Source organism: Labrus mixtus, chromosome 2, assembly GCF_963584025.1.
Source record: "Labrus mixtus chromosome 2, fLabMix1.1, whole genome shotgun sequence".
NCBI lineage: Eukaryota > Metazoa > Chordata > Actinopteri > Labriformes > Labridae > Labrus > Labrus mixtus.
The window spans coordinates 33297540-33324354 of NC_083613.1; the positions used below are offsets into that span (position 1 = coordinate 33297540).

Here is a 26815-nt window from a genome sequence, read left to right on the forward strand (position 1 = left end):
GTCCTTCAGGAGCTTCCTCTTCACCTCCTCCAGGCCCTCCATCGCTCCCACGTCCTCCTCCAGCTTCTTCTTCGTCTCAAACAGCTGCAGTCAGGATGTTCAGACGTCAATTTACAACAACATTTAGGCTACGTGCCGTGTTGTTTGTGTGCCTTTTATGGTGTTGTTGTGGTAACCTAAGGGTTGAGCTTTGTACAAACTTTCACTGGTTATCAGACGATTATCTGTGAAACATCAGTCTTTTATCAACTCCAACAGCATTCAGACAAACACATTCATTCCTACAGCTGCAGGCACAGATGCTTAATGAGTTTACTTTCATTAAATTTACTGATTTTTGTGAGTTACTCTTTTCATAAAGTGGCTGATTTACCCCGATCCACTGGTCTGCTTCAAATGTTTGAACAGCTTTTCAGCTCTGAGCATGTAAGACAGATGTAGAGATGTGACGCTACATTGCATTAAATTATAAACGTATAGTGATATGTTTGTTTTTAACCAGCAGAGGCGCTGTCTGCTTTGTGCTTGTGACAGTAGCTGAAGAAGAAGAGAGGCGCTCAGACACCGACCTGTTTCAAAGCGAGGGTGTTGAAGCAGAATGAGCATCCCCTCTTTAAACCCATCGACTGGTGTTAGTAAACAGCTGGAAACTTTCCTCCTGGCACTCAGGAGGAATTTCTCTGCATTACTGTGGTACAACACTGCCTCTCTTCTCTGCTGTTTACATTACTTGCTGCTATTTTATCATACAGAGTCACTTTAATCACTTGTCATTCTCTGTAAATACTGTCTCAATTCCCCCCTGTTAACTTCATCATTATTTTGTACTGTATATACCCCTTGTTTTTTATTTTTATTTTTATTTTTATTTACTCTGTTTAATGTGTATTTTGTATTTTCGAGCTTTCTTGTCTATGCTGCTGTAACGCCCGAATTTCTCCTCTGGGGATCAATAAAGTACTATCCTATCCTATCAGTCAGGTCTCAGTGGTTTATGTGTGAATATGAACACCTGTGTGTACCTGAGCCTGCACCGTCTGCAGCTGCTTCTCCAGGTTGCGCCGGGCCTCCTCGTCCTCCTCCTGCTGCTCCAGCAGCGTGTTTTTGTCGCCCTCCAGCTGCCGGATTTGGCCACTCAGGTTGAGCTTCTGACGGGTTTCTTCCTGCCGTAACTCCTGCCCGCCGGAGCCCAAACAGAAAAGAATAAATGAAGCAGTGAGTAAGAGGTGATAAAACTGGATAAGATGAAGTTCAAGATGTGTTCTGTTGGGTTCACTAACAGGTGAGCTTTCATGCTGCAGCTTCAAATGAATAAACAACCTGATCACACATCTTGATTTTTTAATTAGCTGTGTTTCTGTGTCATGTTAGAAAGGAATTTAAACACCAATAACTCCACACTTTAACGTCTAAAGGCCTCAATCTAGGGTCTTTTGAATGTTTGACCACACCACCCATCATACTGCTGTTGGTGTTCAAATCTATAAATGAATTCACCTGAAGGAGCCATTATGTAGAAGAGTAAACGCTCTTGAACAATCAGACAGAGACTATGGCTTGTGAATCGAGGATCTGTTTATTTATTTTATAACATCCCAATCATCCCGTTATGGGCAATCATCACACTGGACAATTACAACATGTGTGCTATATAAAGACCATGTCCTAGAAGTTTCCTGGACGGACAAACTGGTCTATTACCAGGAAAGGGTGGGTGGGTATGTGTGTATCAGAACATGACCTTATGACCTGGCTAAATTCAGAGATTAGATAACTATTGGTTTGTGCCTGTTGCTGTCCAGATTGTGTTTCTGTTATGATTCAACCTTTCAAACTACAACAACATCTGTTCTACTAAATAACCTCATAAACGTTTGTGGTGTTGACAAAAGTATGCGGTCATATCTTCCTTGCTTATTAGGTGTTTTGTGTTTAGTCTGAGTGACTGTGATGAATGTTTGACTACATAAAGTCTCCTGAAGCGTTCATGAGTCTGATCCGAGAGGCTGATGTGTCGTACCTCTAAGTCCTGCAGTCGGCTGTTCAGTTTGTCCACTTCCTTTGCCATTTTCATACCCTTCTTCTCCGACTCCTCCAGCAGAGCCGACACATTGTCCAGCTCCGCCTGAAAAAAAGAGACACACGGGGGTGTTATGAAGACGTCCAAAGCAGATCACCCAAAGACACAGTCGTTGATTTCTTAACCCTCATGCATCATTATGGACATTTTTGTCCATTTGGTCAAATCTTTCCTCTTCATCTGGTCATCATTTTGTCTCTGTTAGTGCATATGGCTCATATTTCTGTAAGAAAGTCTCTCTCTTGACACATTTTGGAATGCACATTTAATTTTTTTTAATAGATCAATAGAACACTGAGAAACATGTTTACTACCCTCTGAAGTCACTGAGGACAAAAATGTCCACTTACAAAAAATTGATAAAAAAATAGAACAGATTGATATTTTTTTTCTGCATAAATCTCTTAAACAACTTCAGCCCTGCTCAAAACTACCAAACATTCAATCATTTTTAGGAATTTAACCCTTTAAATGCCAGTTTGATTACATGATTCTGGTATTTAAAGGGTTAAATTCCTGACAATTATTCAATATTTGATAGTTTTGAGCAGGGTTAGGTCTATGGGTTAGGACACGTTTATGTCTCCCTCTCACAGCAGCTTCTTTGAGTCTTTGATTTCCTCACCTGGAGTTTGTGTGAGCGGTCGGTCAGCTCTCCTTTGGCCCGCTCCACCTCGGTGGCCCTGGACGTGAACTCCTGCAGCTGGGCCTCCAGTTTCTTCCTCTTGTGGTCGGACTCTGTCCTCGCCTGCTGCAGAGTCTTCACCTCGCACGCCATCTCTTTGTTGTCGCTCTCCAAACTCTGCTTGTTCTTCTCCAGGTTGGCCTTGAACTGCAGGAAAAATCAACACAAAAAGAAATGGAAGCTTTTATATGGTTTCATGTGGATATTCACAGACGTCTTATATGTTGCACAGTGAAATATAAAACCCTGTGAACGTGACCGGGCGTGACCCACTCACCCTCTTGGCCTGATCCAGCTGCTCGGACAGTTCCTCTAGCGCCGTCGCGTGCCTCTGCCTCATGTCCTGTATCTGAGCGTCGTGGTTTTTGGTCTCCTCGTCTATGGCCTTCTTCAACTCGGCCACCTCCAGCTCTCGCTTGGACCTGGAGTTGGGACGAGTGGAGAGGGTTAGGAAGAGAGTCTATCGCTTCTGTGGTTATCTTTCACCAGAAACAAGGTCGTGCTGATCTGACTCGAGTGACATCACATAAGGCAAACATCTGTACACAGACTTTGTTGAGAGTCGTTCAGAGTTTCCTCGTGGTCATTATTGATTTGAACACTCTGGATTAAATCACCTGAGCTCCTGCTGTGCGGCGGTCGTGTCCAGCGTGTCCTCCAGCTCGGTCTTCAGAGCCTCCAGCTCCTCGCTCAGGTCCCGTTTCAGTTTCTCCGCTTTAGTTCGGCACATCTTCTCGGACTCCAGGTCCTCCTGCAGCTCGGCCAGCTGCGCCTGCAGCTCTCTGACCTGCTTCAAGGCGTTGTTCTTCTGCAGCGTCTCCTCGTCGCTCCTGTTGGAGACGCAAAAAGCTCAAAGTCAGTTTTTTTTTCTTCTTCATCAAACAAACGTTCTCACTTAGCTTAGTTCTGATTTTAAAGATTTTATTCTTCAACAAACGAATACCTTTTTAAAATCTTTTCAAAGTGTTGGATTGTCTGACCTGTGGCGAGGTGACCCATGTGAATCATAAATCACTTAAACACATTTTAAAAAAAGAGGTTAATAAGCTGTTTAGTTTAAAAAGGACTGCGATACTCTGACACTGAAAATGTGGAAAGAAGAAATGATGATAATAGCTGTTTGTGAAAATATGCTTGGAAAGCTGAACTGGAAAAATGAAATTTCTAAGGAGCAATGGGACAATTTTAGCCAGTTCATATCAGGAGAACGCAACACATCAGTGCCAGGGTGTTGATTGACTTTTGTTTGTTTGCAAGCACACGTCATCTGCCCTCCTTCTGGTGATGCACTGATGATACTCTCAGCATCGTTGTATCTAATTTCTGTCATCCATTTATTGTCTATTATGTTTCCTGCCTGTTTTGTTGTTATCTTTTAGTCTGTTTGTTTGTTTTTATAATTGTTTGCCGTTATAATGTTGTTATAAAAATCAATAAAATATAAATTATTAAAAAAAAGGACCAAGATGTTTGATGTCCATCTCAAAGTATCCACGCTAATGTTTGTGTTGAGCTTGAACTCTACTCGTTTTAAAAGTGACAGCGATGAACCTCATCAGCTGTTGGTATGAACGTGCAGGCTACACTTGAAAGTATGAAACGCCGTTAGCCTCCAGATCTGTGCGGCCTGACAGCGAGTGTTACAGAAATGAAGCACATTCTGAAACATGTTTAGAAACTTTATGAAACAGAAGCTTGTGTCAGAGACGTGGGAACCCCCGCTGTCCTTGAGCGAGGTGTTTAAGGCTCTCTCGTTCCTGATCAGCTGTCCCTTCAACTTCAATCAATATCTTAATCAGTTAAATGCATCAAATTATTATTGTTTTAATTTCCTCTTTTCCTCATTTTTGTCCTTTAGTGACTCATTGTTGAACTGAAGTGAGACCCCGGGTGCACACAGGGGGGCGCTGTGCTCACTGCTGAATCGCTCCTCATAATAACAGTGAGTGCTGCTTTTCAGATGAACATGGTAACGATTGATTTGTTTGCTGCTGGACGTGAAGCCGAGTCAAACAATGCTAACTGTCACACTGCTCTAACATCCCGCTGTGAGAAAGCCTCACATGAAACACACCGAGCGTCGTTATGATTCATCCATTTAACCAACGCGCTGCCACGGCGTTTTTAAAAGTCGTTCCCTTTTTCCAAACAGAGACGATACAGCTGTTCTCGGAGCAGCAGCAGCTGGATCCAAAGTGAGGCTCATCAGGTTTAATGAGAGCTTAATGATCTGAGGCTGTGACTAAAGCGATGGATTTCTGTGTGAAATAAAGTCGGGGCAGGCTTCACGGTGTGGCCTGGTGTGAGGATTTAAACCGTGTTAAAAGACTCCGAGGCGACCTTCAAGGCAGCGACCTCCACAGCTGCTCACCTCATCTGAACAGTAATACGGCACCGAGCGTGCTGCAGTGGATCGTTTCTCACTGGGAGGAAAATCAGGGAGGGACTGATATTAACGAGGAAAATATTTTGTGATCAGGGGAAAAAGTTATTATAATATTTATTTTTTTCCCACCATCAGGAAATTAAGAGACAAATAAAACATCGACTGAGGACAGGCGGTCTGATCCAGCTCAGTTCATCGTCTGCATCTGCTGCAAAGCCTCCAGACTGAGAGCATCAATCAACAGTCATTTCCCCTGTAATCAGACACGGCTGCGTTCGACATGAAAGCTTTCAGCGAGCGCGGCTGAAGGGACTCGCGTTGGGCTGAAGGAACGCCGACTGCAGAGTGTCAGGGTGGACTCGGTGCTGGTCTGTGGGCCGCTACGTCTATTTTAGGTCTTTTGTATTGACCTGGCTGCTCCACAGTGGAGTGCTGTTGCCATAGAGATGGTATTTACTGCACTGGTGAGAGCACGTGTGTGTGTGTGTGTGTGTGTGTGTGTGTGTGTGTGTGTGTGTGTGTGTGTGTGTGTGTGTGTGTGTGTGAAGTTGTGCAACAGGGTCTGAAATGAGCAGTTTATGGAGCTGATTTTATTTCTGCATGACTCTGAGAGCGGAGATATTTCACTTCTGATCACTCAACTTCACCATGACGACTTTATGAAGAAACTTTCTTTTGTCCTTGCTCACTCGATCCACATATAAATGTTTTATAAGCACTGGTTGTGACGTCTATCACTGACCTGGCCAGAGAAGCCTGCAGCTCCTCTTCCTTTTTGCTCAGCTGGATCTTCAGCTCCTCGATCTGAGCCTGGAGTTCGGCAATCTGGTCCTGCAGGTCCGTCGTCTCGGCGTCCAGTTTGCGTTTGGCTTTCTCCAGCTCCTGCCGCGTCTTCTCCTCCTTCTTCAGACGCTCTGCAGGGAGGCGCGATCACACGGTTCACACAACGACACGCAGAGTCAAGACATGTTCATTATTATACTGAACAAAGAAAACAGGTTTGATCTCCAGGTCGACGGATAACGTCTCAAGTTGTTACAAAAAGGTCACAGAAAGTACCAAACCATAAAAAGCTCATTTCTGACACAATAGTGGTGCTCAGATAAGCTGCTTTTCAGCTCATTAACCCTCAAATGTTCTGGAGTTTTTAAACATTTCTACAGAAATTAAAGCTCTTATCGTTCACAGGTTCAGAGTTTAGTTTCCTGAAATTAATAAATCAAACAGATCTGAGAACAAACAAGTCACCAGAGATGCTCAGTGAGCAGTTAAAGGCTTTATATGTGATTTTTTGATCCAGCAGATGTCGCCCTTGAGCACCAGCATGAAACCAAAACAACTCGCGCTGCATTGTTGTGTTAGCATGCTAATGCTAGCGATCTTTATTATGCTCGTATCTTCACACTGCATGTAAATTTACCTGAAATGAGCGTGATCTAGAAACACAGTTAAGCAGTGAGTACAGTATGTTATTCTTCTTTTCTCTAGTCCCTCAATTAAACAACTTTTATACACGAGGGGAGGAGTCAGCCGGCCGTCCCGGCGATGTAAACAAAGTGAAGATAGGACTCTGAAAACTCTGAAAACATCACAGACAGTGGGACTCGGGTGTTACACCCATTGTAGACAGTCATGACTCACAGAGTTATTTTCAGAGGAGATACTTGATTTATATTATATTTAAGTGTGAAAAATCGCATATAAAGACTTTAAAAGTTAAGTCATGATGTGGAAGTGACAGGAAGACTAAGCAACCAGAGGTCATGACCTGTGTGTTCGACTCATATAAATCTTTCTTCTTCCTCTTGCTGTAAAGACGTCTCCTGTAAGTGAGTTTCTACATCAACACAATCTGTGTGTTCATAAAGAGCTGCAGGCATCAATCATGTTTGTTTTTCATCACTCTGGATCCTGATTAAGTTTTGATTCATCGTGCCGCCCCTTCCCTCATACACTGTGATGCTCTTTCTCTTAGGGACACGTGTCGTAGAGAGTAACAGAGAGACTCTTACCCTCCAGGTCGACCATCATCATCTCCTGCTTGTTCTTCACCTTCCCCAGGTTCTTTGCTTTCTCCTCCTCCTCCGTCAGCTGAGACGTCATCTCACCGATCCGGTCCTCCAGCAGCTTCTTCTCCTGATGGAGAAAAAAAACAGTAAAGGTGAGACGGGGGCATTTTCAAACACGATAAAGGGTAAGATAACATCGATTAATGTGCCACGTTTCTTGTGAACAGCTGCTGTGTGTATTTAGTAATACAGGAAAGGAGCCTTTTTTATTTCATATTCACTAACAGGTCGTTTTGAACGTGGTGATGAGGAGGAGAATATGTCACCTTTAATGACTGCTTCTGCTGTTTGAGATTCTCTCACCTTGAGGAATTTTGAGTTTTGGTCCTCCAGCAGGAGAATGTCCTCCTCCATTTTCTTGATCTTTGCCTCGGCTGTCACTTTGTCCAGCTGCAGCTTCTGTCTCGCCGCCTCCTCTTCATCCAGCTGCTCCTCCAGGTCCTGAAACAAAGACAACATGATGATTGTGACACAAGACGAGGGTTTGTATCCCACGAAAGATGAATCATTCATACCTGGATGTGAGACTGCATCTTCTTCTTCTCGTTCTGCATGCCCTGGTTCCTCTCCTCCTCCTCCTCCACCCTCGACTCCAGGTCGTGAAGGATCTCCTCCAACTCCTGCTTCCTGGAGAGCAGACGGACCCTCATCTCCTCCGCCTCGGCAAACAGCTCCGTCTCTGCGTGGAGTTGCTCTGCTAGAATATTCTTCTCCTCTACAAGCTGGAGAGAGGAGACAGAAGATTGGGATCATAAATGTGAGAGCAAAGAACAGAAACGGATAAAAAGCACTTCATTATTTAAGTTTTAATCGAGGACACAGTTCTATGAGCATGCACAAGGTGATGTGTTGTACCTGTTGGTGTTTCCTCTCGAACTCCACCAGCTCGTTCTCCACCTTCAGCTGTCTCTCCTTCACCTTCACCAGCTCCTCGTCTTTGGCCTGCATCTCCTCCTCCTGCCTGGTGACCTGCAGCAGAGGCTTCACCTGACAGACACGGACAAAGTAATCAAGCTCTGCAGGTTTCCAAAACTACATTTTTATTATTTTTTGTTCTGTGGTGGAGGTCCAGCCAGAACGTCACAGGAGGATTTACAATAACTCACTAACAACATGAATCTAACACTAACTCTTAGTTAGCAGGAGAAGGTTCCTGAATTTATAAGTAAATAATACTGTTGTATAAATGAACCAAAACTCCAGAAGAATTCCTGATGATCTGAAGGTTAGACTGGACGTGTTCAATGTTTGTTGACTTTTCAAGACCTTGGAACATCCTGCAGCACCGAGTACTGTCAGACAAATTAAATTACCTTTAACCTCCTCCATCCACTTGCTCTTTTTTTTTTTTTGAAGTTCTGGATCACACCAGGAAAACAGACTGAGGTTGCTCAGTTACCATGGAGACGGAGGTGTCCAAAAAGTTTCCATTATTTAGATTTTTTGTGTGTTTTTTATTCATTTACTTAGAGACAGGAGAGAGGATAGAGTCAGAGAAGACAGAGAGGGAGAGAGAGAGAAGTCGGACTCTAGCCCGGGCTGCACGCTCTCGAGGACTATAGCCTCTGCACATGGGGCGTGCATACTAACCACGAGGCTAACAGCACCCCGATTGTTCAGTGTTTTTAGTTGTAAATTGACTGAAGACAGTTCTGGGCTGCACAGTTGATAACTTCGATCTTCAGGCGAGGCAGAGATGTAGAAGTTTACATGTGTTGAGTTACACATGAACTACAGCGTCAGGTTTGGATGTAGCTGTCACCAGTTCTCACCTTGGTGAAGAGCCTCCACCACTGCCAGTGTCGCAGCTTCAGGTAGGCAGCACAGTTCCTCTGCAGGACCTTCAGAGCACTCAGCTGCTGCTGCTTCTTAGCGAACGCCCTGAAGGAAGAAAAGACAGGTGAGAGGTGGAGGATCAAAATATGAGGACGTCTGTAGTGTTTTTAAATATCAAGGCTGGTCTGATATGAGCTCAGTTTAGAGATGAAAAGCCACAATGTGACATTTGTGATCATCAGTGTTGATCAAATAAATCTCTGCCCTTCGTTGATCTTTGGTATTAAACTACAGAAAGGTGTATAAATAAATAATTTAAGGATCAGAGATGGGACACTCACTTGCGTGCTAAGTATCCTCTGCACACAGACTGGAAGTAGATGATGATGTCGGTGATCTTCAGATCTCTCTCCTCCTCCAGGTGAGCCAGAACTCCAGTCCTGAAGAAGATCTTACTCTGACCGATACGGAACAGGTTTGGGTCCAGCTCCAGAGCTTGGATCTACAAAGGGCACATGAAGGACAAGAATCTATAGAGGAGTAATATGTAACTCTGACACCTAGTGTTTTAAATGGGTACTGCAGTCTAAATTCAAAACATTGTAGAGAACTGTCTCCCCCCCTCCTCTCTAGAGTCGATGCTCACTCAGGTCACCATGTGGTGGACTCTGAAGCTTCAGTGTTTATCCAGCTCTGCATGGGTCTGTAAACCTTTCTGTGTTCTAACCTCTCTCCATTTTCCAAAAGCATCTCCAAAGATGCTAGCACTGCTAACGTTAGCAACACAGTTTTCTTTGTTCTGTAGCTCAGCAGAACTTCTTGTAAACTATTTTTCCAAAGGGTAGAAGTTTTAAACTGTGGCTCAGTGGTAGAGTCAGTCGTCCGGAAGGTCAGGGCTTTGAGTAGTCAGAAGACTACAAAATAAATATACAAGCTCAAGTCCATTTACCATTTAAACTGAAATAAAACATGAAAAGTAGCGTTACCATTCTCTCACAGGCTTGTTTCCCGTCCATGAAGCCTTTAGGGATGGCGTTGGGCGTCAGGATCTCATATCTGGGAACAAAAGAGCAAATAAATACTCAAGAACATTGTACTCAAGTAAAAGTACAGTTACTCTATGACAATTGACTAAAGTAGAAGTCCAAACCCGGTGATGAGAAGTTATTTTTGTACCTGAGGGGGTTAAAAAGTAAAATCTTCGCGTCATGTGCAGTGCAAACAAACAACAAGAGAATATGAATCTCCAACCAGCTTGATTAATTAAAATCACACCTTCATAATGGCTGGCCAGGTTCTTGGACCTCCTTTTCTTCCTTTTAGTTTTTTTTACTATATAAAACGTAGTGAAGTACGACTTCATGACTCCCCAAAATAAACTGAAGTTCAAGTAAAATTACTGATTTTAAAAACTACTCAAAAAAGTTTCTCAGTTGCTGTAACGCAACTGAATGTAATTAACATTCATAAACATTTAAGGTCACATACCCTCCTCCTCTTCAACCAGTGTAAATAAGTCTCAGAGCTCCTCAAAACATGTGTGTGAAGTTTCTTGTTCTAAATCCACTCTGATCCTGTATTTGATCATGTCTATAAACCCCTCTATTTCAGCCCTGCTCAGAACAGGCTGTTTCTGTATCTGTACCTTTAAATATGTAAATGAGCTGTGTCTGACCACGCCCCCTCTCTGGAAGGGCTTGGGTGTACTCTGTGCTTTCTCGCTCTATGTCCTATTGTTTACGGTGTGACAGCGGACTCAGAGGGCAGAACATTACAAAGCTTAAGCCATCTTGTCCTCTGATTGTAACTGGGGTAAGAAAGCTTCTGTTTTTGTTTTCACCTCTGTCTGAACTCCTGGAAGACGATACGGTTAGGGAAACCCTGTCTGCAGATACGAATCCCCTCGAGGACTCCGTTACACCTCAGCTGGTCCAGAACCAGGTGAGGCTCCAGTTTACCTGCCTGAGAGAAACAAGAACAAAGTAGAGTTAAAATAACTTAAAAGAACTCCTTAAAAACATGATGATTGCTCAAGATGCTAAAGAATACGGTAAAGCATGACATCACTGCTAGGTTTGAGTATTTACCCTTTTCTCGTGGTTGGGGATGATGCAGCGGACAAAGTTGGGGTTGGTGTTTCTCAGCGTGGCCATGAGCTTGGTGAGCGACTCCTTATAAAGCTGTCCCACTGTTCTGAACATTCCTTTTTTCGTTTTGTAGGTGGCACCGAAGGCTGTCTCGTTCATGCCTGCCACCTGGTCAAGGCCGACGATGCGGTCGACTGGAAGGGTAGAATGAAGAGAACGGGTTATAAGAGTGGGTCGATTTCATGGGGGGGGGGGGGTGTGGACTCACTGCGAGGACAGCGACGGCAACGTGACGTTAAACATAGCAACATGACAAAGTGCAGGTGCATGAAGAGACGTTACACAGTACTGTTAAACACCAGCAGGCTAACAAATCTAACACTGAGAGTTGGTATGAGGACGTCTGTCAACTCCTTAGATTACAGATCTGTAAAAACCGGGCTCAGTTTCTCACTCGGTCTGATTCACTAACAAACGGATTGCAGCCACTAATACATGTAGCTCCAAATATTGCAAATCATGTACTCTCGCTATCAGCTCCATCTCAAGGTCTTATTCACAAAGCATATAGCGCTAATGATATTTAGGCGCAAACACGTCCATAAGGTGAAAATCTTGCTCTGTGCAGTCTGCTCTTATTTTGTGTCTGAATATGGAGAGAAGATTGCACGTTCAATATGCATCATGCATAAAAAGCCCCCCAAAAAATCTTTGAAAAATAAATCTTTGAAAAGTAATATCTACAGACTTTATTTACAGTATTTAAAAGAAATCTCGCCTGACACATCTTACATACTGCGGCGCAGTTACCACCCACTAATAGCAGACAGTAATTTTGGTTTAATAAAGTTAATAAAGCTGATCTTCAAACTACAAGCGTTGCTGAAGCTTTTTGACCTCTTCAAGCCTTACCGTACAGCTCCACCGCTTCAGACGAGGACGCTAGAGATGGCGCCGGAGCACTAAACTCACCGCTTGCCTTAACAAATGCATCTGATTGGATAAACGCACGGCTAATCCTGGCAGTCCCTTGACTCATTTGCATATAATCTTCTTCTAATATTGAGAACAGACCTGACAAATCTAATTTGCAAAGAATCCCAATATGCACTGCGCGACTGCCTTTCCGGCTCTCAATTGGAAATGAACGGAAAGCGAAGAGACGCTATCTGTCGTTGGAACCAGTGGAGCCATACGGTCACACTCTACATGCATCTTGGTAGTTGGTGAAGTTGGGCCAGAAAACCTGACTCTTCTTCTCCAAAGTTTCAGTTTATTAACGGTTTAAAGGAAGAATGTGCGACATGTTCTACATAAATAAATCATAAATCCAGTCTGTCCTGTGTAAATGTGTCTCTGAGTCATGACTGTCTACAATGAGGGAGAAGCTCGAGTCCCGCTGGCTGTGTTGTTGTCAGAGCCGTGTTTACATAGACGGGACGGCCGGCTCCTCCCCTTGTGTATAAAAGCTGTTTTAGTCAAGAACTAGAGAGAAGAAGAAGAACATACTCACTGATTATTTGGATGTTAGTAAGAGTTTTTAGATCACGCTCATTCTGTGTCAATTTATGTTCAATATGAAACTACAAGCTAACTAAAGAGCGCTAACATTAGCATGCTAACACAACAATGCAGAACACAGCTGATTGCAGCTCGAGTAAAGGACAAATTTGTCAGCTGCTTGTGCTTCATGGTGCTTCATTATGGTTTGTTCTAATTGATAACTCCTTTGTCTGAACTCAAGAGGAGAGGGGTTGGAGGTGTGTCTCTGGAGGAGAGCGGAGGCTTCAGGATGGAGGAGGCGTGGCCAAACCGCAGTTTGTTTTGGTTTCATGCTGGAGCTCAAGGGCGACATCTACTGGATCAAAAAGTCTCACATTCTTCCTTTAACTCAAAATAATCTTCAAGTAGGTCATTAATGATAATGACTGTTTGGGATTGGGAGCTTTGTCTAACTAATTCTAACACACACACTCGACTGATGATAACTATGACACATTTTCAGACTTCTGGAGGTGAAACACTTAAACAGCGGTGATCTATGTCCTGCTGTCTGGACCCTCTAAGACGTCTGAGCTCAGAGCCAAAGAAAATACTGACATCTGGTCTCACTTTCCTGCTACCATGAACCTATCCAGGAAGGAGGAAGGCGGGAAATTAATGTCTTTACATTCTCTTCAGTCCGGCTTCAAATCCTGAACATATCACAGAGGAGGGACGTAAACAAACACAAGCTACAAAGACTCCACACAGCTGCGCTACATCACGACGTTTGCTTCTGGGCTATTTGAACACACGAGAATCACAAGACCAACGCTGGCCTGCAGGAATACTGAAACTAATTAAGGCAAAGTACTCGGACCAGAGGGAGCAATAAGACTACTTTAAGTGCTTTAGGAATCAGGCACTACTTCTTTTGGCTGACACAAGGGAGCCATGCAGCCTGGAAGCAAATGGGAGCCACAGTATAGCTATGACAGACACGGCGCCGGCTGAAGCGTGACACATACAGCCAGATCTGGGCAAAAATATTCATAGCTATTAAAATCATGATCTTTGAAGAGTGTTTTACAGCGGTTATTATTTCTGCCCAGGTCTGCTACAGCTCGACCCAGTCATTCACCTGCTGGCTCATCCAGACTAGTGTCATAGAATGAAGCCCTTTGAATGGTCTGAATCTCTACAACACAGAGGAGAGAGAGAGAGAGAGAGAGGGGGGTGTTACGTTCAGTTATTAATAAGAAGGTCCGGCTCCATAAGGCACACTGCTGTTGTTAGTAAGCTTCATTAAAAGACAAACCGATGAGCTCGTTCAAGAAATAAGATATCAGATACTATATGAAGAGACTCCTCCTCCTTTCTCGAGGGATGGGGATCGTTTATTTGACCATCATTAACTCCTTAAAGTCTTTATATGTGATTTTTCACACTTAAATATAATATAAATCAAGAATATCCTCTGAAAATAACTCTGTGAGTCATGACTGTCTACAATGGGTGTAACACCCGAGTCCCACTGTCTGTGATGCTTTCAGAGTTTTCAGAGTCCTATCTTCAGTTTGTTTACATCGCCCGGACGGCCGGCTGACTCCTCCCCTCGCATATAAAAGTTGTTTAATTGAGGGACTAGAGAAAAGAAGAATAACATACTGTACTCACTGCTTAACTGTGTTTCTAGATCACGCTCATTTCAGGTAAATTTACATGCAGTGTGAAGATACGAGCACAATAAAGATCGCTAGCATTAGCATGCTAACAAAACAATGCAGCGCAAGTTGTTTTGGTTTCATGCTGGTGCTCAAGGGCGACATCTGCTGGATCAAAAAATCACATATAAAGCTTTTAAAGACAGAGTCAGAAGCTTTTTCCTACAAAATAAAATACAGACTTATACCAAAGTGAAGCTGCTCCATCGGCCCTTATGTGTGGTGGTGACTGTGTCTGCAGAGTCCTCTGACTGGATTTTACTGTTCTGGTTTGTTCTGATTGACTCAGGAAGTTTCTAGGAGGGGAGCTGGTGTGTTTCCTCCAGCCAATGACAGCGCAGCAGGTGAGTTCAGGAGTGGACTCAGTTCAAACCAACAAATATGACGGCCGGGACGTAGCGGCAAAGAAAAGCAAATATAATCTTTCGATCCCCATCCCTGCTAATCTCATTAACGCTTCGAGTGCTTAGAAGAAAAGAAAAATGAGGCAGCTTACCGTCTTTCCAAAGCTCCGCCACAAACTTGTCCGTGGACTGATGCAGGAGGGTCGCCACGTTGTCATTCAGCGGGTCCATGTTCTTCATCAGCCACTCATCCGCCTTATAGTCCACCTGGAACAGTCGAGTCAGAGGACACAGTATTAATCCTGCTGAGTCAGAAACCGGCAAAAGAGCCACAGTCGAACTAAATGTATTTATATATATATATTTATGATTATTATTATTATTTTTTTTTTTTTTTTTTTTACATATGTGTCTGTGTCTACTTGTATCGTCCTGATAGTATCTATGTTACGACAGTCGCTAAAGGATAACTACTTTAGGAAGCTGGGAGGGTAAATGGTAAATTGTCTTGTTTTTCTGTTTAATTGGGTTTTTTTGTTTTACTCTATGCGGATGCTCTGATTTACTCCTATGTGACATCATGTTGTACTGTCTGCAAAAATGTTAGATTTTAAAGATTTCGAGGCCGGACTCGAACCCAGGTCGCACGCTCAAACAGACCTAACACTCTGCACATCAGGCGGGCGCTCTAAATGGAGCTCAGCGTAACTTCAAGCAGGAAGCTGGTTATGTTCTCTCACTAGTCATAAATGTGAACTCTTACTTTAGTCTCTCCTGATTGAACTGTCAGACCAGCAGCTCCCCGACTTAAACTCTTTGATTCTTAAATTTGTCCCCACTGTCTCTCTCTGCCTGATGTCCTACTTTATCCACTCTCCCATCAAATTATATCCAACAATCAAACTCGAACATGATGATGATCGTTTCAGTCTTTGAATAAAAATGTTCTCCTATGTGAGAGGAGAGTCGGACCTCTGTCCTCAAAACAAGCTCCATATGAGGAAAGCTTTATCCTTCAATAAAAATGTAATTTCCAAGGAAAGACCCAATTTCAGTTTTTCATCTGAAACCCAGCCAGCGGCGGCCTCGCAGCTCCTCGCTCACAGTCAAGCTGACGCAGAGATCTGCTGAGTGTGATTTTTAAAAGAGATAAACGGGAGGGGGGGGGCGTACCCTGCCAGCGTAGTGGATGATGCAGAAGTCGGCCTTATCTTTCAGCTGCCGGGGCTTCTGGAACTTGGTGTGTGTGCCCTGCTCCTGGATCAGCTTATCCACAAAGGTCTTGTCCGTGGCCTTGGGGAACCAGCATTCTTCATCCAGCAGGGCCAGCACGCCTGGAGGGTGAGCCTGAAGGGACATTTAAAAACAGGACAGAACAGAAAGAGTTCAGAGAGAGAGAGAGAAAACACAGAACATCACATGACCTCATCCAGAAGGAAGGATGCTCCTTTCTTTTTTTAAAGTGATGTCGTTATGAAGGAGCATGCTGGACCTCAGTGACTTTAATTGAGGAGTATTTCAATCAGTCCAGCACTCTACAAGCTTTATTAACTGAACAGAATGCCGCCCTCTGCTTTTAATGCTTCATTATGTCATTATGAGGAGGAAAAGATGTTAAAAAGTGGCGCTGCCAGCCTCGTCTGCGTCGCTGTCTTTCCCAGCACTCCTTGCAATACACAATCAATTGGAGTGCTCGGCATGCTCTGTGGAGCCGAGTGGCCGTACACACGATGAATGGGAGGGAGTTTTCAATTGCGTCATGTCGCGGGCAGTGGGTGATGGTGAGGGGCTGCACTCACAGTAATGAGCGCCTCAGTATTCATACTGGTATATTGGTTGCATTGGTGTATAGAGCGCCACAGGAATGAGTCCTAAACCCGGAAGTGAGTTAGCATTTGAGCGCCATGGGGTCTAACGTCTAAAAGTCAACGGGGATTTTGAATGTGTTTGTGGTTAGACTCCTGAAATAAGGTCTGTGGTTAACACAAGCTGAAGAGATGTTGGTGTTTTGTTAGACCACATAAACTACGTTAGGTAATACCTCCACTTGTGAAGTTTGAAGTTTTTACTCGTCTTTAAAAAGGCGGTTGCTAACAAGTGGCTAAATGTGACTACAGCGGTTGTCGGGGACATTAAACGTCATCACGCCGGACACAGAGGGCGGGAACTCTCTCACTAGTCGGAGATGTCTCCTGTAGGTTTAATCTTTAGGTTCAGGTGAATATTATGTTAGTAAACTATTTATTAAGCTACGTGGATTAGTTTATCGGAGATCGTCTGAAGCGTAACGCTAGTGACGTCACAATCATCCGACCGTGGTGTAGTTAGCTTGTAGCATAACGTTAGCTTTTTACTTCTGTCGGCCGCATTAACTCTTCAAACATCATAAAAATGGCGTTCATCTGTGAAGATCATCCTGCTGAACAAAACGCCTATGCTTCAGAAACGTGTGTTTAACACAGAGATTATTTTCTGCAATGATCCAAAATCCCAATTGGCGAATTCTCGTTAGACACCATGGCGATGCTACTTCCGGGTTGGTCTACAAAATTACGTCATATGGTTTGTTCTCTATATGCAGACATTGAAAGAAGGATGAACGAATGAATCCGCTTCACTGACCGGCCTCTCGATGAGGTCGATGCAGGGCTGCAGGTCGAGGCCGAAGTCGATGAAGCTCCACTCGATGCCCTCCCTCTGGTACTCCTCCTGCTCCAGGATGAACATGGTGTGGTTGAAGAGCTGCTGCAGCTTCTCGTTGGTGTAGTTGATGCACATCTGCTCGAACGAGTTCAGCTGCAGGAGGGGGAAGAAAACAACACTCAGTGAGGTGTCTAAAAAAATGAAAATTCTGGTTGGATGTTTTTTTGGGGGGATTTTTTCAAATTTTTTAAAATCAGAGAATCGAAAAACAGACCAAGTACTTTTTTTTAGTTTTCTGTTGTATCTTTCATCACAAGAAGTTCACTGATTTACACAAGTCTTAAAACAATATCAGGAGCTGTGCAAACGAACGGAAGAGAACTGTCGTCTCCAAATATCAAAAGAGTTGGATCCAAACCTGGAAAATCTCAAAACCAGCGATATCCAGGATGCCAATGAAGGAGGCGCCCTGACGTTTGGTCCTGTCCAGAGCTTTGTTAATGCGATGGACCAGCCAGCGGAACAGGCGCTCATACGTCGCTTTAGCCAGAGCTTCAACGGCAAAGTCGGCCTGGAGGGGGGAGGGGGAGAAGAGACCGAGAGGAGGGGGACAGATACTAGTGAGAGGATCTTTTCAGGTGATTTCAAACACATATAACAATACAAACTTCCCTGAGCATTAAATGTTCAAACAGCTCAAACGCAGCTCACTGACCTGCTCTTTAGTCTGCGCCTTCTGGACGTAGTCTCGTCCCACTTTGATCCTCGGGGACAGGATGGCTCGAGTAAACTCGGTTACATTAATTCCCAGGAGATGACACAGCTTCTGAGCAGCTAGGAAAGAGAGATGGAAAAAAAAAAGCACAACCATTTATTTTAATGAAAACAGAAGAAAGCCAGAGTAGCAGTATTTAAACAGAAGATCAAAATACAGTAAAACCCAGAATATAAGTTGCTCTGGTATATAAAACATGGTCTGGTTTTAGAGAACTCCCAGAGGGAACAAAAGGTTTAAACTAGAGGTGGGCGATATGGGAAAAATATCATATCATGATTTTTTTTGGCAAACTTATTTCCCTGTATAATGTTTTTAAATGCACAAAAACTGAGCTGACAAGTTTAATCTATTTGAAAAACATCTTTGTAGGAGGTCTGGAGGTCTCACCCAGAACATTTTTAGCACCAGAAACGTCTTTCCCTCAATTTGATCAGAATTGATGCACAATTTGAAGGTTTGGAGAGATGCGTCTGTGTCGGAGCATAAACTGCAGCATAATAATAAACACAATAGCCCGGTTCTACGATCTCTCTGCTTTGGCAGATCGTCAGCACGTTAAAATCCTCCACGATCTAAGATCGTTCTATTGCCCACTATTAGTTTAAACTGTCTTCCTGTGTGATGGTTTCCATTGTGTACAACAAGCAGTTTCTATGCAGCTCTTTAAATATCATTTCTTTATGCCATGTGTGGAGTCATGAAGCTAAGTGACTGTAGACTGTATATACATATTGGGTAACAGTTCCATGGACTTTCAAACAGTTCCAGGGACTTTCCACTTTAGGGAGTTCCCTAAGAACTACTCAACATGGGGACTTTCTTCTGTCTGAATTCACACCGTCATGGTGCTGGGAGAGTACTTACTCTGAAGCAGGAGCTAAGAAGGTTCCTCTAAACCGGGTTCTAGGAACTAATATGGTTCATAGTTCCTGCAGTGTGGAATCAATAAAAAAGGGGGGAGGGTTCCAACGGTTCCTAGAACTACAACAAGTTCCTGCCGTCTGAAAACGCCTATATATATGTAGTCTCAGTGACATCACCCGTTGGTTTCTACAATTCACTTAGCAGACGCTTTTATCGTACATCAGAGAGTAAGTACAAGTCAAGCAAGGATCTAGAGAGGAGGAGACAATGTCAGGAAGTGAAAACGAAGAGCTGAGTTTTGAAGTCCATCGGTGGCGGTCACCATGTTGGAGATGCTGTCTCAAACTGACTTTTGGTCAACTTAACAACAAGCTGAGAGGTGGAGCTAAGGCGGGGCTTAAGCCTTGTGAAAAACAGCTGCACACACTAGCTGTCAGTCAAAATCAGCCACACCCCTTTTTATGAATAATTCTTATAATAAGAGAAATTCTCCCTCTTACAGTGTGTCCTGATAGAGACATGAGCTATCTAGGACAAAATTGCATTTTTCTGTATGAGCCCCAAGTGGACACTTGAGGAACTGCAGTGTTTAGCACTTACCCATTGGCTTTATTTTTATTGAAATGATTTGATTGAGTTGTTTGACTTTTAACAGATTTAATAAAGATTTATAAAAAATGCTCTAAAAGCCAGAGAGAGAATGAACTTTTACTTCTAAGATGTTTTATGTGGAATGACTCTCAGGAAAATGTAATTTCTCTGTTTTTGCTGAAGCCAGTGGAAAAGTAAAAAAAAAAGCAGTCTTGAGTTCTGCTGCTCGCGTTAAAGACTATCTGGCTGAGCCTCGTCACTGGCTTTAGACTCGCTCTCTCTCCCCGTCTCCCTCCTGTGAGCGCCAAATATGCAGAGCCACATGTGGAGGAACTGGACCGCTGTGCCCCATTTCCTCCAGGAGTAAATCCTCATAATGATCGGGCTTTAATGGCAGAGTGACACGGCTCGGGGAGAGAGGAGTCATAAATCAGGAGTTCCTTTGTGGTGAGGATGAGGTCTGCAGCGAGAGGGAGGCAGGGAAAGAGCAGCAGAGGAGCTGAAGTATGAATGTGGAGAGGAAAAGGAAGAGGAGGAGGAGGTTTTGACCTGTGAGCCCTGAGCTACGAGGAGATACAGCAGATGTAAAAGTGTGTGTGTGTGTGTGTGTGTGTGTGTGTGTGTGTGTGTTACTCACCAGTGTTGTCGGGCATAGAGGCCTGGTCACTGTTCCTCTCTTTCTTAAAGATTATGTTTCCAAACTGCAGCACAGAGGACACCACCTTCAACATGGCTACAGAGGAAAGAAAAAGAGAAAACAGCATTAGTGTCACATGAAGCGGTGAAAAGAAAACAAACTTCTTCATTTCATTGACAAGACAAAAGGAGAGGATTGATATCTTGTTTACTGCTCAAACACAAGAGTTATGGTCAAAAGAAGGAGAATATTTTTCTTATATCTAACTACATTATGTCAGATTTTTGATGCACAGAATATTTTGCAAATGTCCTTCTGCTGTCTGTGAAATATTATTGATAAACAAGAAGAATTAAAGGATTTTCAGAGGAGGGGATTTGTAAACTAAGAGGCACTTTTTCCACAAATGACTGCACACTGGGTTTGTTTAAATACACTCAAACAGCATCGGAACACAGCGATGGTTTTTTGTTGTGCAGCGCAGTAGGGGATGTATTCAACCCTTTGTGTGTGTTTTGTGAAATAGAATAGTCTATTTGAATCATTTGGACAAATTTAGCACGCCGCCCAATCCTTCAATGAATCAAGTCCAGACTGTATAAAACATGGACGTAGTCTCGGTGACGTCATGCATTGGTTTTGAAGCGCAACGATGGCAGCTGCCATTTTGTAAATGCAGTTTCAAAAATAACTTTCAGTCAAACTAGTGACAGACGACAGACAAAGCGCTGGAGCTGAGCATGCACATGTCAGTCAGGAGCTGGGGATCAAACCACCATCCTTCTGGTTGTGACCGAGAGGAAGGACTCTACCACTGAGCCACAGCCGCAAGACTTAATGTGAGTTCCTTGGCTTTTGCAGCAAGCCTCAAGTGGACATTCAAGGAACTGCAGGTTAACCCTTACCCCAGAGGTTGCTGCTTGCTTAGAACTGTATAACTGATGAATGGTTAGCACAATAATACAATCAATTTGTTTACAGAGGTCAAAGATAATCTAATCATTGATTCACTGCGACCCCAGCCTGGAAAAACCCCCAATATAAATCCAGATCTTGATCTGTTAGGAACACCAAAGGCTGTGTCCTTTTCTTAAATGAACAAAACAAACACTAGACAAATTAAAAAGAGAACATGGTGTGTTCTGAAACATACCCAGAATCTCCTCATGGCCAAAGCTCATGATGTGCATGGCCTCCATGGTCTCCTGGAAGTTGTCTTTGTCCTGCTGGCCCGGGATGGGGATGTTTCCATTGGACAGGAAACGGTAGTTATTGAATCCTTCCAAAAGCAGGTCCGCTGTGGAGAGAAACACGGAACACATTCAGGAATCTGGGAAGAAAATTCATCTTTTTCCTGAAAGGTAAAAACCTACTGGACTCACAGAGAAGAGAGGTGTTTCACTTACATTTGAGGTGTTCTCCAGCGCCGGCCAGCAGCTGGTAAAAAACGTGGAAGGTGCGCTCATCTTTGGCTTGACGAATGGCTCTGGATTTCTCCAGAAGGTCTGACACGGTCCGGTCAAAGACAAAAACTCTTTATGCTGAGTCAGCTTGATTGAGATGTTTCAGTTTGTGTGTGTGTGACGCTACTGAGGGTGCAAGTCAATCATCTACTTTAAAGTTTGTTTCACATTTTTATAAAATTAGACGACTCTCTTTGTAAACATCTCAACAGTCATTAAAGTCTCGGTCAGTTCTGCTGATGTTAATGAGGATACAGGTTTCGATATTTGCTCCGACGATGTAACCGGTGACGTCAAAGTTGATCCGGATGAATTTCCCCTGCAGAGAAGAAGAAACAAATCAGGATAGTTAGGGGAGTCATGTAGGAGAAAATTCCCTTAAAGGAGCAGTATGTAACTCTGACACCTAGTGTTTAAAATGTGTACTGCAGTCTGAATTCAAAACATCATAGAGAGCTGTCTCCCCCCCTCCTCTCTAGAGTCGATACTCACACAGGTCACCATGTGGTGGACTCTGTAGCTTCAGTGTTTATCCAGCTCTGCATGGGTCTGTAAACCTTTCTGTGTTCTAACCTCTCTCCATTTTTCAAAAGCATCTCCAATATTGATCCTAGTTTGAGCACGTTTCTGCTCGTGGAGCTTATTAGAAACATGCAGAGGCTTTTTAGGTCGGGTACAATCACTTCTATCTGAACCACTTCTCTTGCCCACTAGAGCCAGTGTTCATGATTGTAATATTTGTTTGTACTCACAAATCGTGACGAGTTGTCATTTTTCACGGTCTTTGCGTTCCCAAAAGATTCAAGGATGGGGTTGGCTTGTAGAAGCTGACGCTCCAATTCCCCCTGAAAAAAACCAAACAAATAAAGAGACGTCAAAGCAGCCGTGAAAATCAAGACCAACAATGAAGATTAAATAATAATATGGCTGAGTTTAAGAGAAACAGACAACACAAACATGCAAACAAAGACGGCAGACGTTCAGAGACTGGTCATGTGTTCTTTATAAATAAAGATTGTTTGTGGGGGATTCAAACCTAACGACTGCACAACGAGCAGCCTCATCTTAATTTAATTAAATATTTTTCCCTCTGTCCTTTACTTTACTCCTGTTATGTATGTATTCTTGTTTTATTCTAAGAACGTATTTAAACATTTCTACATGAGCTGACACTCACATTTGGAGATTCTTTACTGGTTTTGTTTCGGCAGGGGTTTTGTGACCTGACTCCATTTCTTAAGATTCAATTTTAAAACCTAGAAAAAAACTTCATAACTCAGTCGGACATTTGATGTGATCAGAACACAGTGACTTTATCTATTGACCTTGAATATAATTCTGATATTGTTCAACAACTTTGTGAGTTATTTTTAAAACGGAACAAGCCAGTCAAATCCTCCTGCAAAGTTTCATCTTTGGAAAATGGATTCTGCATTCACGACTGAAGCAGAGGAAGCTTGTTGATGATTAACGAGGAAACATTTTGGCTTTTTTTCCCCAGACAGACTCTCTTATCACGTCCACAACACCCGACAGAAACAGTTTTCTCACTTTAAGAAGCTGCATCAATGAAAGAGGGATTATGCAGATGTTTGGACAGGTGGTCCGCTGTGTTTCCATCAGAGCCACATTGTGGGTTTAGTCATGACCAGAGACTCCAAAATGATTTCTTTCTGCAGTTTCACTTTTCTTCTTGTGGCTGAGGGGAACTTTTTTCCCATTACGTCAAACATAGCTGCACACGCTGAACGTTTGAGGAGGCCGTTTTCCACCAGAGGAGAGATGAGGATTCAGCGCTGCACTCAGGATGTGAGATGTGTAATACAATCTTTGGCTGGGGAGCAAGGACGGGCCGCTTTTAAGTGAGTGTTTGAGCAGAGCTGAACTGGATGGACCTGGTCCTGTTCCAGCCGTCAGAGCCCAGAGGAGGCAGAAGATTCAGACCTCAAGTTGTTTCTGTATAAACACAGGCCAGCGGTGCAAACTGGTAGTTTAAATTGTTTGTTGGCAACCTCTACCCATCTGTGTCATCTGCTGAACACACACACAAACAAAGAGCAGATTACAAACAGCAGCAGGGGGGCAATTTAGAAGCATTACAAGCTGACCCACATTCCTGTTACAAAGTGAACATATCACACATCTGACAGAGGCTCGCTCTCTCTCTCACTCTCTCTCTCTCTCCTCTCCTCTCTCTCTCTATTTGTCTCCTCTCTCTCTCTCTCGCCCTCTCCTGAAAATATCAAGAATATTTCAGGAGGACTGCTCCTGAAACTCTCCTGATCTCCTCCTGCAAATATCAGGAGTTTTTTGGTTCAAATCCAACCTGTGGCTCATTTTCCCCCCAAGCCATTTCCCACTCTCTCTCTCTGATTTTTTATTTTATCCATTGTCCTGTCTCTTCAAAATCAGGAAAGTTGTACACGTTATAAAGCAGCTTCAGCTCAGCAGTTTGTTCTCTCCACTCTTCACCTGATACTCTGAATACGTCCAATAAAACTGAGAATTCATGTCAAGACAAAAAACTGTCATTACTGCGTCAGACGACTGCCAGGCGTCTTGGCAGGCCATGGAGCCGTGTTTGAGGACAGATTGAGTGGACTCAAAGAGGATCAAAACTGTTCCACTAAATCTCAAACAGTGAATGTGTGTTCCCTGCTCAACATCTGCTCCAGAGGGGCGCTCATAAAGTCGGACAAATCTTACGAGTCGCTCTTTTCAGCAGCAAGAAAAAATCGAGAACAAGTCTTTTGGAAATGTCTCAAAGTGTTTAAATCTGGATGGAAACAAGCCAGCGTGGAGAACTCATCGGGGGCCAACAGAGATTTTTAAGGCTGAATCCAAAAAGAAAGAAAAGGTCAGAAGAGGTTCTGTCTCATGATTAAAATGAGCTAAATCTCTTCTTTTTTTAAATCTCTGTGCAGTAGAGAAAGATACATGTCCAAATAATGGGAGGTTTTTCATGAGGTAAAGTTGCACTGATTTGTGGTTCCTTATGTCTGGACGGAGCAAAAACAGAAAGAGCTCTTTAACCAAAGAGGAATAACACACATGATGGCTGTACTGCACGCCAAGACTCCAGACTTGAGGGACCAAAAATCAGACGACTCAGGTTTGTATCGTTTAAAATATTTATTGCAGCAGATTAAATTTTGTGTTTAGTGTCTAGGCTCCGACGGCATCACTCCTCACAATTTTTATTTGCATGCAGAAGTTTGAGGAGTGATGGGACGGTATCTTAGACCCCCCCCCACCACCCCCTCGGAGCCTACAGGTGGATGCTGGGAAATCAGAGCAGCTCAAGTCGACTGCCTGAAGTAGCTCGCATGTGTCCACATTTTTTGGACGTTTCTCTTTATATTCCCTGCACAGAGATTTAAAGGTACAGTACACACATCCAAATATCAACACACACCTGTCGCTAACCAAGTGGAGAGCGAACCAGAGGAAGCCACACGCGCTAATGTTTCTGCATTAAACTTTAAAGTGGATCTGAACCATCCGGATGTGCGCTGGATTACTCTGACCTCGAGAGATTTTTGCATCTTAAAAGTAAAACTCCTGGTTACATAAAATGTAAAAATAATAAACGCGAGCATGTTTTTGAAATATCAACCAGTGGGGTTAAGTCACATTAACATCAGGGGATCTCTCAGCTCCTATTGGCCTCTAGATTTATGAATGACGATAAGAGGGATGATTTATTTCTTTGGGTGGAGATGAGAAGTCGTCACGCTGTAAGTCATGTTGATGCTCGATTTGTTAAAGAGGGGATCATGCAATGCAGAGGCTCCAGCACATCATCAGCGGGTGGAGTAAAGGTTAGATGGAAAGCATCGTGGGGCGGCATCAGAGCTAAATCAAAGAGTGAATAGTGCTAGTGTTACTCTGAGGGGTTAATAGTCAGTGCTAACAGAGTTTTTCTTTCATTCTGTGAGTGAGGTGAGAGAGGTGAAAAACTACATGCTACTCACATAAAACAGGGCTCCGCTCTGTAGGATATGGGGAGATTCAATTGTTATTATGCAACATGAGAAAGTGCACCAATACAAATCAAGCTGCACGGCTAAACATCTGATCTGACTCCAGACACGAGCTACATCATCGTATTTTAACATCCTTTAAAACTGAACCCTCTGGACTTTATTCTAGCTTACAGACTCTTGATTTTCTCTCAGGTTTCTACCTACAGGGCTCTGAGTCCTGAACATCTCATCTGAATATTTCTGCAGCTAAACAATCTGAACATTTCTTCGCTTTTTTTGGAAATCTTAAACTTGAGACAGGAGTGATTTTCCTTCTTATGTAAGAGGATGTTAAACACATAAAATACATCAAACAGAGAAGGTGAGGCTGCGCTTCAGTTGACAAACATTGCAAACAGCTGCGTCTCAGAACATGGACGGATTATCAGAGGAGAACTTCTGGAGCACACGGTCGATTCAGCTTTTTTACCATGGTGCAAACAGACGTTACAGCAGAAGTCAATGGAGAACAATGTATGAATGAGAACTCTAAATAGGAACCTCCTGGAAACCTCCTTGTGCCAAACTGGGAGGAGAAACCGGGGTAGACCCTCCATGGAGTTCGCTCGAGGGATTATATATCCTGGGAACGCCTCAGAAGGAGCGGGAAAACGTTGCTGGGGAGAAGGAAGTCTCCGACCTCGCATAAGCGGGAGAAAATGGATGGATTGATGGGAGGAAACTCTTAATAGTCCGGTCTCATGTGATTGAAAGTCTCTCATTGGTGGGGAATATTCAATATGTCACTCATACAGCCCATAATATTTAATAATAGTAAAATAACCATTTCAAATTTACATCCAAAACCAATCACCAAGAGACTAGGGCCCCGACCGATATGGGATTTTTAGGGCCCCCAAAGTATGAGAGAGCTGTGTCTCGCCTGATCAGAACGCCGTGCCGTTACACGAGCGTGGTTATGAGAACGCCATGTTGAATTGAGCGTGTGCTGCAGAAGTTTTCCCTTCATTTGAAACTTAACTGTAAACACAAGTCATCATACAAAGTGATTTTGCAGCAGAAGAAAACTTTACTTCATTAAATAAAACACACAGCATGTGACTACGTTTCACTGTGTGTGACTCAGATGACAGCGAGCAGGTTTTACACACGATGACACATCTGGATAGAGAACTAGTTGGTCAACTGTCTTCTTTTTTAAAATGTACTTACACCTTCAC

General features: G+C 43.4%; 1 protein-coding gene across 1 annotated transcript in view; it reads right to left on the reverse strand.

Moving 5' to 3' along the window:
* Positions 1-26815, reverse strand: part of LOC132955017 (myosin-10-like) — a 62520-nt gene that overhangs the window by 6839 nt on the left and 28866 nt on the right. The window contains exons 7-34 of the mRNA XM_061027626.1: positions 25584-25601; positions 22362-22454; positions 21865-21928; positions 21553-21651; positions 21300-21443; positions 20147-20242; positions 17992-18110; positions 17695-17847; positions 17256-17429; positions 15807-15980; positions 14786-14900; positions 13707-13763; positions 11084-11277; positions 10837-10958; positions 9983-10052; positions 9338-9498; positions 8993-9101; positions 8076-8207; positions 7736-7942; positions 7524-7661; positions 7164-7287; positions 5894-6065; positions 3383-3595; positions 3043-3187; positions 2706-2912; positions 2021-2125; positions 1023-1175; positions 1-84 (exon numbers count right to left, since the gene is read on the reverse strand). Coding sequence (XP_060883609.1) covers positions 1-84; positions 1023-1175; positions 2021-2125; positions 2706-2912; positions 3043-3187; positions 3383-3595; positions 5894-6065; positions 7164-7287; positions 7524-7661; positions 7736-7942; positions 8076-8207; positions 8993-9101; positions 9338-9498; positions 9983-10052; positions 10837-10958; positions 11084-11277; positions 13707-13763; positions 14786-14900; positions 15807-15980; positions 17256-17429; positions 17695-17847; positions 17992-18110; positions 20147-20242; positions 21300-21443; positions 21553-21651; positions 21865-21928; positions 22362-22454; positions 25584-25601 — 3642 coding nt within the window. The remainder of the gene's footprint in view (positions 85-1022; positions 1176-2020; positions 2126-2705; positions 2913-3042; positions 3188-3382; positions 3596-5893; positions 6066-7163; positions 7288-7523; positions 7662-7735; positions 7943-8075; positions 8208-8992; positions 9102-9337; positions 9499-9982; positions 10053-10836; positions 10959-11083; positions 11278-13706; positions 13764-14785; positions 14901-15806; positions 15981-17255; positions 17430-17694; positions 17848-17991; positions 18111-20146; positions 20243-21299; positions 21444-21552; positions 21652-21864; positions 21929-22361; positions 22455-25583; positions 25602-26815) is intronic.